This window comes from Acanthisitta chloris, unplaced genomic scaffold (assembly GCF_000695815.1).
Source record: "Acanthisitta chloris isolate BGI_N310 unplaced genomic scaffold, ASM69581v1 scaffold18752, whole genome shotgun sequence".
NCBI classification, from domain to species: Eukaryota; Metazoa; Chordata; class Aves; order Passeriformes; family Acanthisittidae; genus Acanthisitta; species Acanthisitta chloris.
The window spans coordinates 21,872-37,709 of record NW_008661225.1 but is presented as its reverse complement, the minus strand read 5'-3'; the positions used below and the strand labels follow the sequence as shown (position 1 = coordinate 37,709).

The 15,838-nt window shown below is 43.9% G+C and overlaps 1 protein-coding gene across 1 annotated transcript in view; it reads left to right on the top strand.

Moving 5' to 3' along the window:
* Positions 1 to 2,141: 2,141 nt before the first annotated feature.
* SYT17 (synaptotagmin XVII) overlaps positions 2,142 to 15,838 on the top strand; it is a gene marked incomplete at its 5' end in the record, with an annotated part of 32,052 nt that continues 18,355 nt past the window's right edge. Inside the window, 4 exons of the mRNA XM_009070158.1 lie at positions 2,142 to 2,164; positions 3,588 to 3,736; positions 8,691 to 8,839; positions 9,270 to 9,889. Of these exons, the coding sequence (XP_009068406.1) occupies positions 2,142 to 2,164; positions 3,588 to 3,736; positions 8,691 to 8,839; positions 9,270 to 9,889 (941 nt within the window). The remainder of the gene's footprint in view (positions 2,165 to 3,587; positions 3,737 to 8,690; positions 8,840 to 9,269; positions 9,890 to 15,838) is intronic.

Here is a 15,838-nt window from a genome sequence, read left to right as displayed (position 1 = left end):
TGTGAACCTTTCCTGGGGCATAACTGTGGGGGCACAACAGTCTGTCACCAGTGGGGACCCCAGGAACGCTGCCGTGGTGGTTTGTTGTCACTGGTGGTCCATGGAGCTGGTTGGGATTGGTGGCTGTGCTGACTGTGAGCAGGTGACCCTCCTGATCCTCAGGCAGACTCAGGGAACTGGGCCCCAGCAGCAAGGTGTGGAGATGGAGCCCAGCCCTGGCAGGGACATGCACCTGGCCCATGATGAGGATTCACTCGTGGCTGGAGACTCCCATCTGGGTTGTTCTCTGCTCAATCAGCTTGGGATGACATGGCAGGGCCTCCCTGACCCTGGGGGCTGAGCTCTTCTCGTGGGGTTTCTGAGCACATCACAGCTGCTGTGCTCCCAGGGATCCCTCAGCTCCAGCTTGCTGGTCCATCCTTCCCTAAAGCTCTCCCCTTCCCCAGCCTGGACCCTCCTGCCTGGTGCTAGCCAGGTAGATGAACAGGTGGTCGTGTTTGCTTTCCTTTCATGGGCCCCTGCGTTTCAGCCCTATATGGTGCTGGTGACTTGTTTACCTCTTCAGCACTATAACATTTAGTTCTTATCCCTGCCCTCCCATTTCCTGGCAGAGATTTGTGTGTGGTCGCAGGCTCACTTTATCACAGCACCTGTGGGACAGCTGTGTGTGCTGTTGGGGCTGGTGGCACACACGGATGGATTCACATCACTGGTGGCTGATAGTGACCAGGAGAGCTGTTTGACGTGAGCCTGTGTCCCTGTGGACCGTTTCAAAAAGCCACTTTCATCTCATGGCACGTGCTGTGACATTCAGTTGTGTGGCATGGATCCAGCCACTTCATTTTAGAGCAGTTTAAATATTCTCCTTGCAGCTTTGCTAAACCACTGTAGCTTTGGCTGCAACTTTGCATTAATAGATATGATAGAGCCCTTTAAACCATTTACAATTTTCTTAAACAGTTGGTCCATGGGTATCTGTAACCACTGTCTTGTCACATTGCACTGCAGCTTTTCTAGTCTTTTAGTTTGTGCTTCTAACAAGTGGTGGCCTTTTTGCTAAGCACTGGCTTCCAAGAAGTTTAAAAGGGAGGCTTGCACTGAAATGTGGTCCATAGGTGAGTTCTGGGAACTAAAGGCAACTTTTGCATTCCACCTTTTTTATAAAAGGCTGCTCTTGTCCCTGTCACAAGCATAAAGCTAGAAACCAATTTCTACATGTGGAAGAGTAGTGGTGGTTTTTTGTGGTTTCATTTTGTTTTGTTCTGTAGTTTTGTGTTGCTTTGGAGTTTTTTTTTTAGGGATTCCTCCTATAGAAAGACAGGACAACTAGAAACTTTTAGACCTTCTCAAGGGAATGCAATAGGAAAGACATTTCAACAGGCATTAGAAATGCTATTAAGTCTCCAACTGTAAGTGAAATGGGTCAACTATAATGTTCCAAGGGTGGCTTCTTGAATAAACCACTGGTTTGTAATGAGTTCTTCCATTGCTGTAGAATTTCTCTGTGACTGGGGGGAAGTGGCTGCAGTGTGGATTTTTGAATTGGAGTGTGTGACTCAAGCATTTAACTTCTCTCTTTTGTATTCTTCAAGTCACATGAGGATGAGGCAGAAGGTGCCCATTGATAGGTACATAGTGGAGAGTATACAGTCTGTATCCCTTCCTAGAAATGGTACTTTAACAAGTTGGCATTGAAACTGCATCAATGTGGGCTGAGTCTGAAGAAAAGCCTATTTTTCCACTGGAAAATTTGGATATAGTTTGCTGTCAGCAGCAAGTAGTTGCTGCAATTAGAGACAGGTTACTAGAGAAAAGAAAGGAAGTGGTTGCATGTGATAGCCCATTAGCGAGGTGCAATGAGCAGGATTTTCATGCTTCAGGATGGGTTTGGAAATTTTACTCTTGGGGAAGGAGGAGTAGAGGGAGCTTAGTGGTGAAGGACCGGAAACAACAAAAGCTGACACCCAGTTAGGAGTCCTCTCCTTCCTCTAACATCTACAAGGTACTGTCTTGCCAGAAATTCAAGCTTGACCCAGGCTGGGGTATGTCATGGCAGAAAATTTAAAGTTATTTGAGCATTGCTAACCTGTTTTTGTCTTTTTCATTTTGTTCCCCTTTGCTTCATCCTGGGTGTCTAAAAGGACAGTTGGAACCAATAAATGAGGTGAGTTAATCTGATGATTCACTCCCCACTCTGTCTCCTCATTCCATCCTGAGGGGATTGTCTTGTATTTTCTGACTCTTTACTGATGTCCTAGATATAAGTAATGCACCACATTTTGGGATGGTAATTTTTGTTTTTGCAATGCCCAGATTTTGTTTATGGAAAAAAAAAAAAAGAGTGGGTTTTACCAGAGCAAAAAGAAATGTTCCTGTGGAGTCTTCTCTGCATATCAGAGTTCTTCTGAGGAAACCCCTCTGCGTGGTGTGGTAGTGCCCTTGTGTCTGCACACTCATGAATTCTGCAAATGTTTCAAGTATTTTTGGGAGCTATCTATTGAGAAAATCTCATCCACTTTATTTCTTCAGCTACTTAGGAACATTGCAAGGTCACAAACAATTGTAAGTGGTTTGGCCCTGGATGCAGGTGCTGTGTCTTTGCAGCTGAGTCTCCCCCCCGTGCCTAGGGAGCAATGCCCTTTATTAGCAGTGCCCTTGTGCTGCTTAAAGAGACTTCTCATGAGCTGCAGAAGTTGGGGCTGGTGTGGGTGGGAAGTGGGCTAAGGTTTGATGCTCCACTCCTCTCAAGGTAGAGTTTTGAAGTGGAGGGAATGCTGTAGAGATGGCAAGGAAATGGGGCTGCCCCTTGGATGGGGAGCTTACACCCTGTGTCTGTCACAGCAGAGGAGCACTGTTACAGGTGGTGCTGCCAATGCCACCATGGAAATGAGCAGAGGAGCACTGTTACAGGTGGTGCCACCAATGCCACCATGGAAATCTAAGAAATGAAATATTTTTCTGTGTCAACTAACTTCTTTTAAAAAATACCATTGAAGGTTCTTCATTAAGTTAATCATCCCAGCAGAGGGGAGGCGGGTGGGTAGTGTGCTTTGGCTAATCCATTTTAATGGTGAGTTTGTTGGGCTGTAATGCTGAGTCTGTGTGGATGGTACAAATATTACACACTGGTACATCTACAGCGACAAAGTGTGTTCACATTGCTGTGTTAATTAAATAGATCCTTGCTGGATTAAATTGGAGCTTTCACTTACCTTCTGTTTTTAATTCCTTCTGCTGTACGTTTGCTGATCTATTAGTTTGTTGATGTGTGTGAAGGAATAAGCATGTTTCTGCTCTGGCATATTGCTACGCCATAGTGCTTTGTAAATCACCCTCTTGCCAACCTACATAGTAATAAATTGCTACTAGAGGGAAAATACCTGTGGAGAATGCTTATTTTCCTGCCTTGTTATGGCATCACTGAGGTTGGGCTCATAACTGCATAGTACTTGTCTGTTGGTATAGATGGAATAAATATAGTTCTTAATGTTCTGTTGCAGAAACACAAACATAAATACAGCTGAACGTTTTTTCTCAATAGCTACTGATGGGTTGTAATCTTGTACTTTGGTTTCCAATGGCTTCAGGGTCTGCTCGCTAGAATCTCGGATCTCTTGCTGTGCCGGTGGACTTGCAGGAATTGTTGTCAGAAGTGTTTCGACTGTAGCTGTTGTCAAACAAATGAAGATGAAGTTGAAATCCTGGGACCTTTTCCTGCTCAAACTCCAGCCTGGCTGTAAGTTTAGATGCGTGATTTCCTAACCTTAACCAAGGAGCAGGACTGCTCAACTGTGATGAGAGTATCAATATGAATGGCAGTGGGACATTCAGAGGCTGCCACTTAGAAAGGAGGAAGCTCCTGCAGAGGGTGGGAATGCAGGCTTAGAACCATAGAACCATCAAGGTTGGGGGAGTCCTCTAAGATCATCAAGTCCAACCGTTAACCTGTCACTGCTGGAACCCCTAAACCCTAAACCACATCTTACAGGGCCACATCCAGACACCTCTGAAACACCTCTGGGGCTTGTGACTCCACCACCTCCCTGGGCAATATCCCCGTGCCTGAACACCCCAACACCCTTTATTTATCCTCGATGCACAGTCTCACTACCAATGCCCATGGGCCATGCAAGGGGCAGGGGGAACGTGGCCAGTGCCAGGTGAGATTCTCACGGCAAGGAGAAAAATGGCAGCTCTGTTAACTCAAATAGCAAGGTTAGCCTTTTCAAAACCCTTTCCTGATGGGTGAAACAGAAGTTATTTTGTAAGCTGGCATTGCAAGCTGATAACTGGTTTAGCTGTGCACACTTTTCTAAAGATGCCTTTCATCTTCAGTCCTATTTCCTCTTCAAATGGACCAGCCCTTTGGAGCACTTCAACTTGGCTGAAATGCTGATGAGGTTGTTTTGAAATATTTTCTTATCCTGGTGTGAAGATTGGTTATCATACAGGCAGATGAAAGACGTAGCTCGTACGTGCTCTGAAGGGGAAATTCGTTTAAAGTTTCATTTAGGAGGACTTGATCTCCTGAGTCACCTTAGGACTCTTCAAGATTTCTTCTCAAATCATTAAAGAACCACAGTGCCAGTGCCAGGTTTTATCTGGAGCTTTGATTAGTATGTCTGCAAATCCATTACAAAGGAAGTCAGTGAAGTCTTTCTTGTTTTACTCCCTCTCAATGGAGAATCTGCAGCACAGAGGTGACCCTGTGGAGGAGTTAGTGAGACCAAGAAGGGAGCAGAGCTCTCCTGTGTTCTAGTGTCTGCCTTGTGAGCTGGGCTGGGCTGTCTTCTGTGGGAGCAGAACAGTTAGTGGACATGGCTTCAGTGTGTCCAGAGCTTATGGCACAGGAGAAGCCTGTTTAGTGCATCATATGATGCTCAGAGTTTGGTACCTAGGCACAGGGACACTTGGGTAATTTTAGCTACTCCTGTGAATATCTACTGTTATTCTGTGTCAGGTCTGGAAGGTCCATGTCTTGGTGCTGCATGAAATAATTTGTCTCATGTTTAACTCACAGTCTTGTCTATGTACTCATTAGAATCCAGGTAGAATAGGATGGTAATTAATACTGAAGCAATAAAAATAGAGCTGTTCAAGATGTGTTAGAGTGGTTTTTAAATGTAGAGCAGCATATTTAAGAGTCTGATATATGCCCAGAAATGGATTCACCTGCAGTTAATGGGGAGTGGAAACAAAATCAATGCTAAATAGGAAAGCATCGTGCACAGGAGAGCACAGTGATGAGGTTGCAGTATTGGACATGGAAAGATTGGTGCAATTACATCTTGGGAACAAGTAGCTGGGCTTGTGCTTGGAGGGTGATTTAGAGTTTATCTGGTGTGCTGAGCAGCAGAAGGGACATGCTGTGTGTTTGGGGGTGTGGGGTGATTGTACCTTGGTGTTGTTTTTGACTCCTGGATCCTTCTGTCTGGCTAAAGGGGCATTGTGAGCTCTGAAGCTCTGTTCTTTTTATGTCAAAACTCATCTGTGTGGTGACTTTGCAGATGAGTTGGACTTTGCCACAGGCAGAGAGCATGGAAACCTTTGGACTCATAAAATGCTCTCTCCAGCCTGTGTTGTTTCCCCCCAGTCCTGTTCCATATGAAAACCCCTACAATAAGTTATTGGAATGGCCATAAGCAGAAGGCAATGTGCTGTGGACAAAAAACAACCCAGTTCTTCAACCCTGTTGCACTTTATGCTTCACCTATTGATGCTCACAGCCCTGGGAAGGGTCCCTGGGACCCCAGCCCAGACCATGTATCCATCTTTCCATCCAGCTCTAGGTGATTCGGTGTAGTTAGGGTCTCCCTGTTGTGCTTTGATGCTGGGAGAAGGTGAGTTCCCAGAGGTAATCCCTGAGAGTAAAAGGCAGGAGCCAGTTTTGGTGTATTTTGTTTGCTGATGAATAGGAGAGCTATGCTTTTGTGTGTGCAGATTTAAGGTGGAAATAATCCCATGCAGCCTCTGTTGGCTCAGAATTCAAAAGCCAAAGATGATTTTTGCTTTCACTGTGCTGATCTTACATTCTTAAATCTCTGTATGGGTTTTTGGAGGTAGGGAATGATGTCTGAAGTTAGATATGTGAACAGAGTAAGAATTTGGACTTGGTCTTAGAATAAGGTGTTTAATGGGTATGTTTTTAAGTGCTCAGAGCTGTGTGTATGCCAATTGAACCCTCATTCTTCTCTTATTTTTGAAAAGGGGACTTTTGGGTTTAGTGGAAACCCCTACAATGAAAAATGGATTTGACATCACCATATTTTGCATTCAGATGCATGCACTGAATTTGGGAACAAATCAATTTATTGTATTCCCTGCTTGGAGCCTGAAAGTGTTTTAAAAATAGATCTAAGTTTTCAGCTGAGATGCTTCTATCTTGCCACTTCTTCATGGGCCCAGGACACTGTTATAATGCACGATACAATTTGTTTCTTCCTCACTTTCCCACCCACTCCCTGGGGGAAAACTGCTTTTATGATCCTTGTTGATGAGCAAGCAAATATCTGAACCCCCGTGCTTAATGGCCTATCCTTTATTTTCTGCCCATAGGTTTTCCTTTTGGCAGCTCCAAGAACCTCATTGTCCTGGAAATTCAGGAGGGAATGTTAAAGCTGCAAGTTTAAGTCCTTCCTCTTGGGAAACTGTGGATTTTTCCCACTTTCTGTTTTTTTTTACAGTGGCAACTTAGGGGAAAAATAATCTTCCTAATGTGATTCCAGCTGTATTGACCTGAGTGCATGGTAGCTTCTTGTTGTTTCATGAGGAGCATTTGCATCCTGGTCTGTGCAGAAACAGGCTGTGAATGAGGGTGTGTGTTGGAGCTGCCTGATATGGAATATTCTACACAAACCCCAAAGATAAACAGTGCACACTGAATTGAAATCTGGACATGACTCCTCTTTCCAAAGGTTTGGATTAAACAGAAACAGAGCTGCTTTAACCCGAGCCAAAGTTTATTTGAGGAAAAATTATTGTGGCTCAGTAGCAATTTCCTTACTAAAGGTCATCTGTATGTTATTAACTCACTATTACGTTTACCCATTGTAGAACATCCTTAATGCCTCTCTTCCTGATTCCCTTTTCACCCTGCCTTCGCCTCCTTCTGTGCATTTGTTGCTCAAACACAAGCATATCCAAATGCCACCTATGATTGTGTAGACCTGCATTTGGGCATGAAAAAGCTGTTTGTGTTCCAAGTACTGATTATATATCAAACTGCATGATTTGGACTGCTTTTAATGGGCTGCAGAGCTGTGCAATTATCGTACACCCCTTTTAGCTTAGGATTTGGTTTTGATTATCAACAGACTTTTTTTTTATTATTATTTTTTAAGTGTGGATGAGTTGTATGAGTCTGGATTGGTGGGATTCAAATGGATCCTGCTGTGAACTTCATGAGTTTGGCTAAGAATTTCAGCTATTTGTTTGTTTGTTTGTTGGTCAGTGTTGTTTTTTAATTTAGGGGGGCTGTACTGCTTTTTGCAGAATCTATCTATTGCTCTACTCCTGTCACTGGATACTAATGAAAATGATTCAACATATTTTGTTAATACCCAGCTGAGCCATGCACACAGGAAGGGTGAACTGGAAAGAAAACTCACATTGAATTCCCCTTTGCTTTGCTCATTTCATGCTGCTGTTTTCCTTGTGATCTGCTGCTATTTTCTGTCTTATAGATTAGCTGTTTTGCATGATGCACTGCATGCCATGTACCACTGAGTGATTTCATTTCCCTCGGCAGCACTCCCCTCTGAGCATGCAGTTGAAGACTCTATCTACTGTAGTTGTTACTGTCTGCTCCTGCCCTTCTTTCAGTCAAAGTTGGGAGGTTCTTACTGCTTTTGGGAGCCACTGCAGCTGTAACGTGTTGAGGTTTTTAACCAGTATGTTGTTTTTTATGGAAACAACATATATGTGTGTGTATATATATATATTTAAACAAAATGCAATGGGAGTTACATGTGGACTTCTCTATGATGCCAGTCTTCTGTTGAATCTTCTCAAAGATGCTACAGCTGTCATCAAAACTTGCTTTGTCATTTGGATCCTGCCAACCTCCCTGCTCCCACAGAGACCCCTGGGCAGTAAAATAACTGCCTGGTGAGAAATGTGTTTGGTTTATAGAAGTAGATAAAAAGCAGCCAATTATTTAAAAAGGCATGTCAGTAATAGCTCTCGATGAATTATGTTTATAAGACTGAGTTTTGAAACTTTACTGGCATACCTGGAAAACATTATTTTACTGAGAGGTGTGTGGTAGGGATGGGATAGCTGAGCATGGTGGTTTTCTCTGCTGGTTCATTCTGTGCTTCCAAAGTGTAGCTGTGAATTAAGCTACTGTTCAAGATTTGTGGTTTGTGGGGTTCTGGTTTTACTTTCTTTTTTTACCTTTGAGTCAAGTATAATATTTCTGATCAAGATCTGAGTTACATGTGCCATTGTGGCCTGTGTCATGCTGTTATACTGATAAAACTCTGTTTGAAAGACAGGCAGAAAGATAAAGAATCTGTTTTTTACATAGATCTGAAGTCAGTTGCTCAGCCTTTTGCTTGCCAGATAGATCAGGAGATAGCCTGGACCATTCAGGGATGAGCACCCAAGCTTAGACCCAGAATGCCAGGATGCAGTTATTCTGTATATACTTGTACTGAGTTGAATCATCCAAAGGTCTCTTGTTATAACAGGATAAGCAGCCAAAATGAGGAGAAAGATGGAGACTCTGATAATACAATCAGCGAGCTGCCTCCCACTCTTCAGGATGTTTCCCCTGACAGAAGGCGATCGTCGTCAGATACATCACGGTCCACTTACAGCCTCACACGGCGGATTTCAAGTAAGGTCGTCCTTCCAACATTAATGTAATTCTTGTGGGGAAGAAAATCAAACTGTAGTGCTTGCTCTTTCATCTTTTAGACAGGGAATCAAGTCAAGTTGAAGGTACATTGATTAAAATCTCATCCCGTTCTGCAGGAGCACAGCGGAAGGGGCCAGCCCTGTTTTTCTTGCTGAACTATATGCATGGTAATTGCATGTGAAAGTGGACAGGGAGGGAAAAGTGTGGGTGAGTTTGTGCTTCAGCATAGCTAAGGGTGCTATTAATTCTTGGCAGTGTAATGGGGAAAAATCCCACTGTGGAGCCTGCTGTGCTGGCATTGCACGGACATGGAATAGCTGTGCCCAAAGAAGCACCCAAAGTTGCTGTGAACCTGTGATTGCTTCAGTTGAGTTTCTAACAGTTGTATTTGTGCGTTTCTCTCGTTCAGATCTGGAGACAAGGAGGCCAAGTTCTCCCCTAATCGACATTAAACCTATCGAGTTTGGAATAATAGGAGCTAAGAAGGAAATAGTTCAGCCAACTATCCTGAGGAAAACATACACCCCCGATGACTATTTTAGAAAATTTGAACCAAGACTGTACTCTCTTGACTCGAATAGTGATGATATGGACTCCTTGACAGATGAGGAGATTTTGTCAAAGTATCAGCTGGGCATGCTGCATTTTAGCACACAGTATGATCTGTTGCATAATTACCTAATAGTGCGAGTCATTGAAGCTAAAGATCTGCCTCCTCCAATTTCTTATGATGGTTCAAGGCAAGACATGGCTCACTCCAACCCCTACGTGAAGATCTGCCTTCTTCCTGATCAGAAGAATTCCAAGCAGACCGGGGTGAAACGCAAAACGCAGAACCCAGTGTTTGAGGAGAGGTACACATTTGAAATCCCCTTTTTAGAAGCCCAGAGAAGAACTCTGCTATTAACTGTAGTGGATTTTGACAAATTCTCACGCCATTGTGTTATTGGCAAAGTGTCAATGCCCTTGAGCGATGTAGACCTTGTGAAAGGTGGACACTGGTGGAAAGCCCTTGTGCCTAGTTCTCAGGTAACAGAATTTATCAGATTATTGCCACAATTTTTCTTGCTGTTTTTTTTCGTGTGTGGTTCTTTTGCCTGTCAGCAAGTAACGTGGTTTTTAATTAGTTGTTGTCATCTTGTTAATACAACATCTGCTGGGTTGGAATAATGTGGACCTGTGACTGGTCTTATAACTGATAGTGTGAGGTAGAGGGAGCTTTCTTTAATATTCAAAGGAGATGGCATGACCAAAGATCCCATGTCAGCTTATATGAGAACAACTCAAGACTGCTTTGGAAGTCTTCACCTTTGGGAAGATGTTCCTTGTCGCTGCAGTGACCTGCATCCATTCCCAGGCACTGCATGACACTCTCTCTTATCTGAGTCATTCCTGTGGTTGTTAACATGACTGTGCTTTGAGGACATGTGGGGAACCACTGGTGCCAGTTCAGGAATGATTTGATTCAATAAAACATATAGCTAAAATCTCTACAGACTTGTGGCATAGTGTGTGAGCAAATATTTGCATGGGAGTGGTAGATTTATTTTCATCATGTCCCTGGAGGAACTAGACTTGCCATAGATATTTGTCCAATGCAAGTGCCCTGTTGCATGCATTTTGGACTTGGTTCAACCATCCAATGGGATGGGAAGAGGAGATGCAGAGGGTCTGTGTGCTTCCACCTCTGTTCTCAGGAAAGGGTCACCTCCTTGCCAGCTAGGTAAAGAGCTATTCAATGGGAAGGTCTAAGCTTTGCAACCAGGAACAGCAGTTAGCTACCAAATTTGCTAATAGCAGTAACACCTACATAGAGGTACAGAACCCTCTAAAAGGCCAAGCGAAGAGCATAGTGTGAACAGGGTGTCAAAGATTTATGCAAAGGGCAGGAGTATCACACAAGGTTGGTGTAACAAGTTTGCCTCTCCCAGCTCCTTGCCAGCTCTGGGATTGCAATTTCTAAGTTCTAGAGCCTTTGCTGAATCAAATCCTGTGTGAAGTTGGATGGCTCACATTTTCTTTGATTTTTATATGTTCACAAAAGCATGGCATAGCCAGAGGTGTTAGATGAGATGAACAGTAAATCATTGGCCTCACCACTGATTTACAATGTGGGTTGAGAGTCTGATTTGTGATCAGACACCTGTGGAAGTGAAATCTCCCAAGCAGTGTTTATAAGTGAAGCCAGCTGGGACTCTAACTCTGCTTTGCCCCCTCTGTGTGTGCGGAGGGACTGGCAGTGGGTGCTTTTACCTCTTGCTCAGACTGGTGTAAGGGGGAGGAGGGTCCAGACCTCAGGTAACTGCAGGAGAGCCAAATGGATTTGCTGTAACATAGGTAGGAGCATTGTGGGGATTAGCCTGAATGATGTTCAGGCAAAAAAAAAAAAGGGAAGTTTTGAAAGTTGTGCAAAATCATGGGGTCCCTGAACATGTCTTTATGTAGGGCATGCCTTCATGTCAGTGGGATCTGCTTTGCTCAGTAGAGTGGAGTGGGGAACAGTTATGTTAGGAAGTTGTCCATAAGAAAAATCATAGAATTGTTTAGATTGGAAAATATCTTTGAGTCCAGCTGTTAATCCAGCACTGCCAAAGCTACCACTTTGTCCCTGGGTCCCCTCACTGCCTGAGCCCCAAATGTTCATTTACAAATGCCTGCAACGATTTTTTTTTTGCATTAGTGGTTCATCTGAGGCTCTGTGTTGTGTATCTGAGGATAGAGTTCTCTTCTTTGCATCCCGTCATCCTCCTGTGATTCCCACCATGCAGTCTTGCTTCTCCCTCCCTCCCCCTACTTTTGCATGATAAATACTTCTCTGTATTATGTATCTCTTTATGAGTAACATGGACTCATTCCACAGCTAATACAGACCTTGATTAGACAAGATCATCTCTGCCTTTGTGTGCCAAGCTTGGAGCCAGCCCTTCCTTTCCTCCTCTCCAAAGTTCCAGTGAAAGCTGCTGCTGTTTTCAGCAGTGCTGTCTGCTTTACCAGCAATGCAAGATAAATTATTTATGCAGAAGTTGACATTTCTGATATTTATAAAAGGAAGGAGAAAGAGAAAACTCCATTTGAATGGATAGGCCTAACCTTACAAGCCTTTTGCATTTACCTTCCTGCTATGGTATGAAAAACCTTCAGCAAAAAGTCCTCCACACCTTGATTAGTAAAGTCCCTTGTTTTGGTCCTTTCATACCTCCTTGTCCTTTTTACCTGACCTGGCAGAGTGCAGCCACAAAGGGAACAACAGTGTTGTACAGGACATCCAGGGAGAATGTTTGGTATTATCTTCCCATGTTTTCTCAATGATAAGATTTTCAAAATTCATTGAGAAATTATGCTTCATCTTGGTGGTGAATAAAGTTAAATTCATTGATCAAAGGGTTAAAATGAATCCTGGAAGAAGTAAAACAATAAAGCTTATCTCTTTGAAAAAATGCATTTTAATGTCTTTCAATAGCAGTGATGCTTGTGCTAGAAATTTGTGAAGGTTTTTTAATGACTAGTTGAAAGCTTCTGCTTTGGAATGATAGATTTGACATGTTGACAGCCTTTTTATACCTCTCACTTTTTTTCCTTGATTAGCTGAGGGACAGACAGCCTTTATCAGTTTCTTGTTGGATTGAACCTGAGCCTGCTGGAGTGTGCTTTGTGTTGTGAGATCATGATAGACGGGGACCAAAGAAAAGCACATCTACATGCAGTAGTGTTTTATTTTGCAGAAGGTGTCCTTGGATTCTGGAGAGCAGCACAAAGCCAATGTGGTGCAGTTCTGATCGGTGGTGGAGGAAAATTTGCCAGTCTGGGTTGGCTGCCCTGGGGCTGTGACATAGAGCAGCAGCTGGCAGCACCCCACAGTGATAAAGATCATGTTGGAGAAAATGCTGAAGCAGGTGCTTGGAAAACCAGGAGCAGGAGGGAGAGAAACATAGACAGTCATAGACGTGATATGTAAAGATGAAAGACGCAAGATATGTGACTTTTTGATTTATTTTTTTAACAGGAATTTACAGTCAGAAACATCACGAGCTGGAGAGATGGAGGAAAGTGAATCCAGATGGCAGGAGCTGTGGAGAATGTTTTCTCTTCATACTGGTGGGACTGGGAGAGCAGCAGGGTTTGTGGAAGAGCAGGGAAAGTGAGCAAATGGTATTGGCTAAGATGAACATCTGTTTTGTGCTTGCTGTCTCCACCTGGGAGCCATTGCCAGAGAGTGTGCTGAGAAAGTCAGGTGCTGAGTCCTCATCAAGCCCAGGACTGCACCAGTGAGCTGAAAAAGGTGGGGAATGCCAGGAATATTTTGGTGTGTGCAGTAGGGACAGTGAGCTTCTCCAAGGCTGAGGCATGGTCCAGCTTCTTCAGCCAACAGCTGTGTTGGTTCCACTGTGAGCCGGACCAAGAGAAGCTCCTTAGGCCTGTGGATGGGATGTACAGCTTCTTAATGGCTGAAAGGTCATTGCCATTAGTAGAGGAATATCTTCATTACCACCTCATGGAGATGCTTGTGAATGAACAACTGGAGAATCTAGCTTGGGTGTAACAGGGTGAGCTGTGCAGCACTGCCCTGCTTATGATATCAGGAGTGGGTGGTAAGAGAACCCTAATATGGGTCAGCAGCAGATTGTCCTCTCAGCCTGGGGAATCACTACAATAAACTCCTTGATGTCAAGCCTCAGGCAAAAGTCTGTTCCTGCACAGAAGTGCTTTTGGAGTTTGAATCACTCATTCAGTGCTTAGGGAGATTGAGTCCAAAGTGGAGGCATGAGGGAGCTGCTGCCCGATGTCTCATCAGAGCCAGCAGCTAAGCGGAAGGACTTATTCCTTGTAGAAAATGTCAGTGCAGGTATTGCCAAATTCTTTATCCTTGGTAGTTCTGGGAGGCTTTTTCTTGCAGGGTAATTAATGCCTTTCTAAAGCACAGTAGCTACTCATGGAAAGGCTCTTGAGTCCAGTCCCCATAGGAACACCCTACACTCCTTAAATATCCCCTGAAATGTGTGTGGCTTTGCTTAATTACCATGAATGAAGTTGGCAGGCCTTGCTGGAGCTGGGCTCAGATTCCTACATTTTGCTGTTGAAACTAATTCTGAAGCACATGTTCAGGACCCCAAGTTTTATTGACATATGATTCATTTCTCTTTTGGCAGATTTGAGTGGGCAGGAATAAATGTTTTAGACCAGCAGTAATGAGTGCTTGGAGACCATTCTGCAAAAGAAAAAAAAAAAAAAGTCTGGTTGTGGTGGGAAAATAGCATGAAATTCCTTCTTCCCTCAAATTAAGCCATTTTTATAGTAGAGGGAGTATGTGTTGGACTTGCTCTTTTAACTTCATACTATGAGTGCACTAGAATGAGCTGTCAGTTCTTATGTTCAAGGTGGTATGTGCTCCACAAATGGAGTGGCTTTGCCATGGCAGCTCTCTGCAATTTTTGGTTCCCATCTCAGGGATAAGCCTACAATAAGTACTGCAGTGTCATTCTTACCGTGTCTTAGTTGGGAAGGAAAAGGGAGAAAGGCATTTGAAATTCAGGTAGTGACTCATTTCAGAACATTCCTCTTGGCTGCTCTGTGGAATCTGCTGTGCCAGGTGGTTATGGTGTGCAGCTTGGAGGCCCCAAATGTGTGTGTACAGGGTTTGCTCTTGATGCCTGTGTTCCTTGGCTTATCCATCACAGCCCTGAGAAGGAGCCATCCCTGGGGAATGGGGATGATCCCTTGCATTTGGTAGCACAGTGAAAATAATGCCAGCCCCATCTCTCATGCAGGCAGAAAGCTCTGGGAGGCAGAGATTTGGTTCAGAGAGCTGGCACAACAGCTGGCTCAAGGCTGTGTGCATCAGGGTGAAGCAGGGGTCCATGCTTGTGGCAGTCATGGGAAATTAAATATAAAAGGGAATGTTGTCGGGGGTTTTTTTCTTTTTCTCCCCGTTCTGTTTTTCTTAGCTATCCAAAAGCTCAGTGGCTGATTAGTTATAGAAATGATGCAGAACCACTGAAGACAAAGGTGGATTGGTTACATGAGGCCATGCTTGCTCAGCAACAGGATGTTAAAATCAACCTGGCAGTTTACCTGTGGCCAGTGGGGGAGTGGAGCAGAGCCTGGGTGAAGGCAGGATACCCTGACCCTGTCCCTGGAGTTGTGAGGACTGTGATGGGATACCATGATGCATGCTTGTCTGTCATGATAATTACATTTTTAGCTCTTAACCTGTGGTTTGTTTTCATATTTTGGCTTATGACATTCTACCATCTTTCACTCTGTGTCCTTATTTTCTCCCTAGTTCCATTTCAGTGAAGTTTCTTTTCCTCTTTTCCTTTTTCGGTCTTTAAAGCGCCAGCACTGAGAAATTTTTCTGCTTGATTGTTTGCTCTTTATCCTTATCTGTCTCTTCTGTGTCTAGCTGGCATCTCAGTCACCTTACCCCTAGCCCTCAGTGCTGTTCACTCCTTGCCCTGTCTGTGGAGGGCTGGGATGCTGTGGGGTGTATTTTGCTGAGGAGGAGCCCAGAGGAGGGTTGATGGGGGTTGTGGGCAGGACCTCTCCATAGAATATCTTATTCCCTAAGATTTTTGCACAATAGAGACTTTCTCTTGACCATCCAAACTGATGCAAAGACAGTTAGACTTTAGAAGGGGTGTTGTGACTCTTCTCATCATACATCATATGTCTGTTACATAGGAAACACTATTTTTTTCCATTGGTAAGTGTATATTTTTCAGGTTCTGATCCTTACTAGCCCAGCCTTCCCAAAATGATGGTTGTGTGTCACAGGATGCTGTAGAAAGACTGTTAGAGCAAACTGTTCTGAACCATCAGCTTTCTAATGTGCCTGGAGGTACCATCACAGATAACCTTGAGGAGGAAAATCAATCTCAAACTTCATTAGGAGTGTTGCATAGATGTCTGTGCTGATGTAATGTGCTCTGGTTCCCATCGGGAGCTGTGGAGGGTTTCAGCTGCAGAATTTTGCTGGTGGTG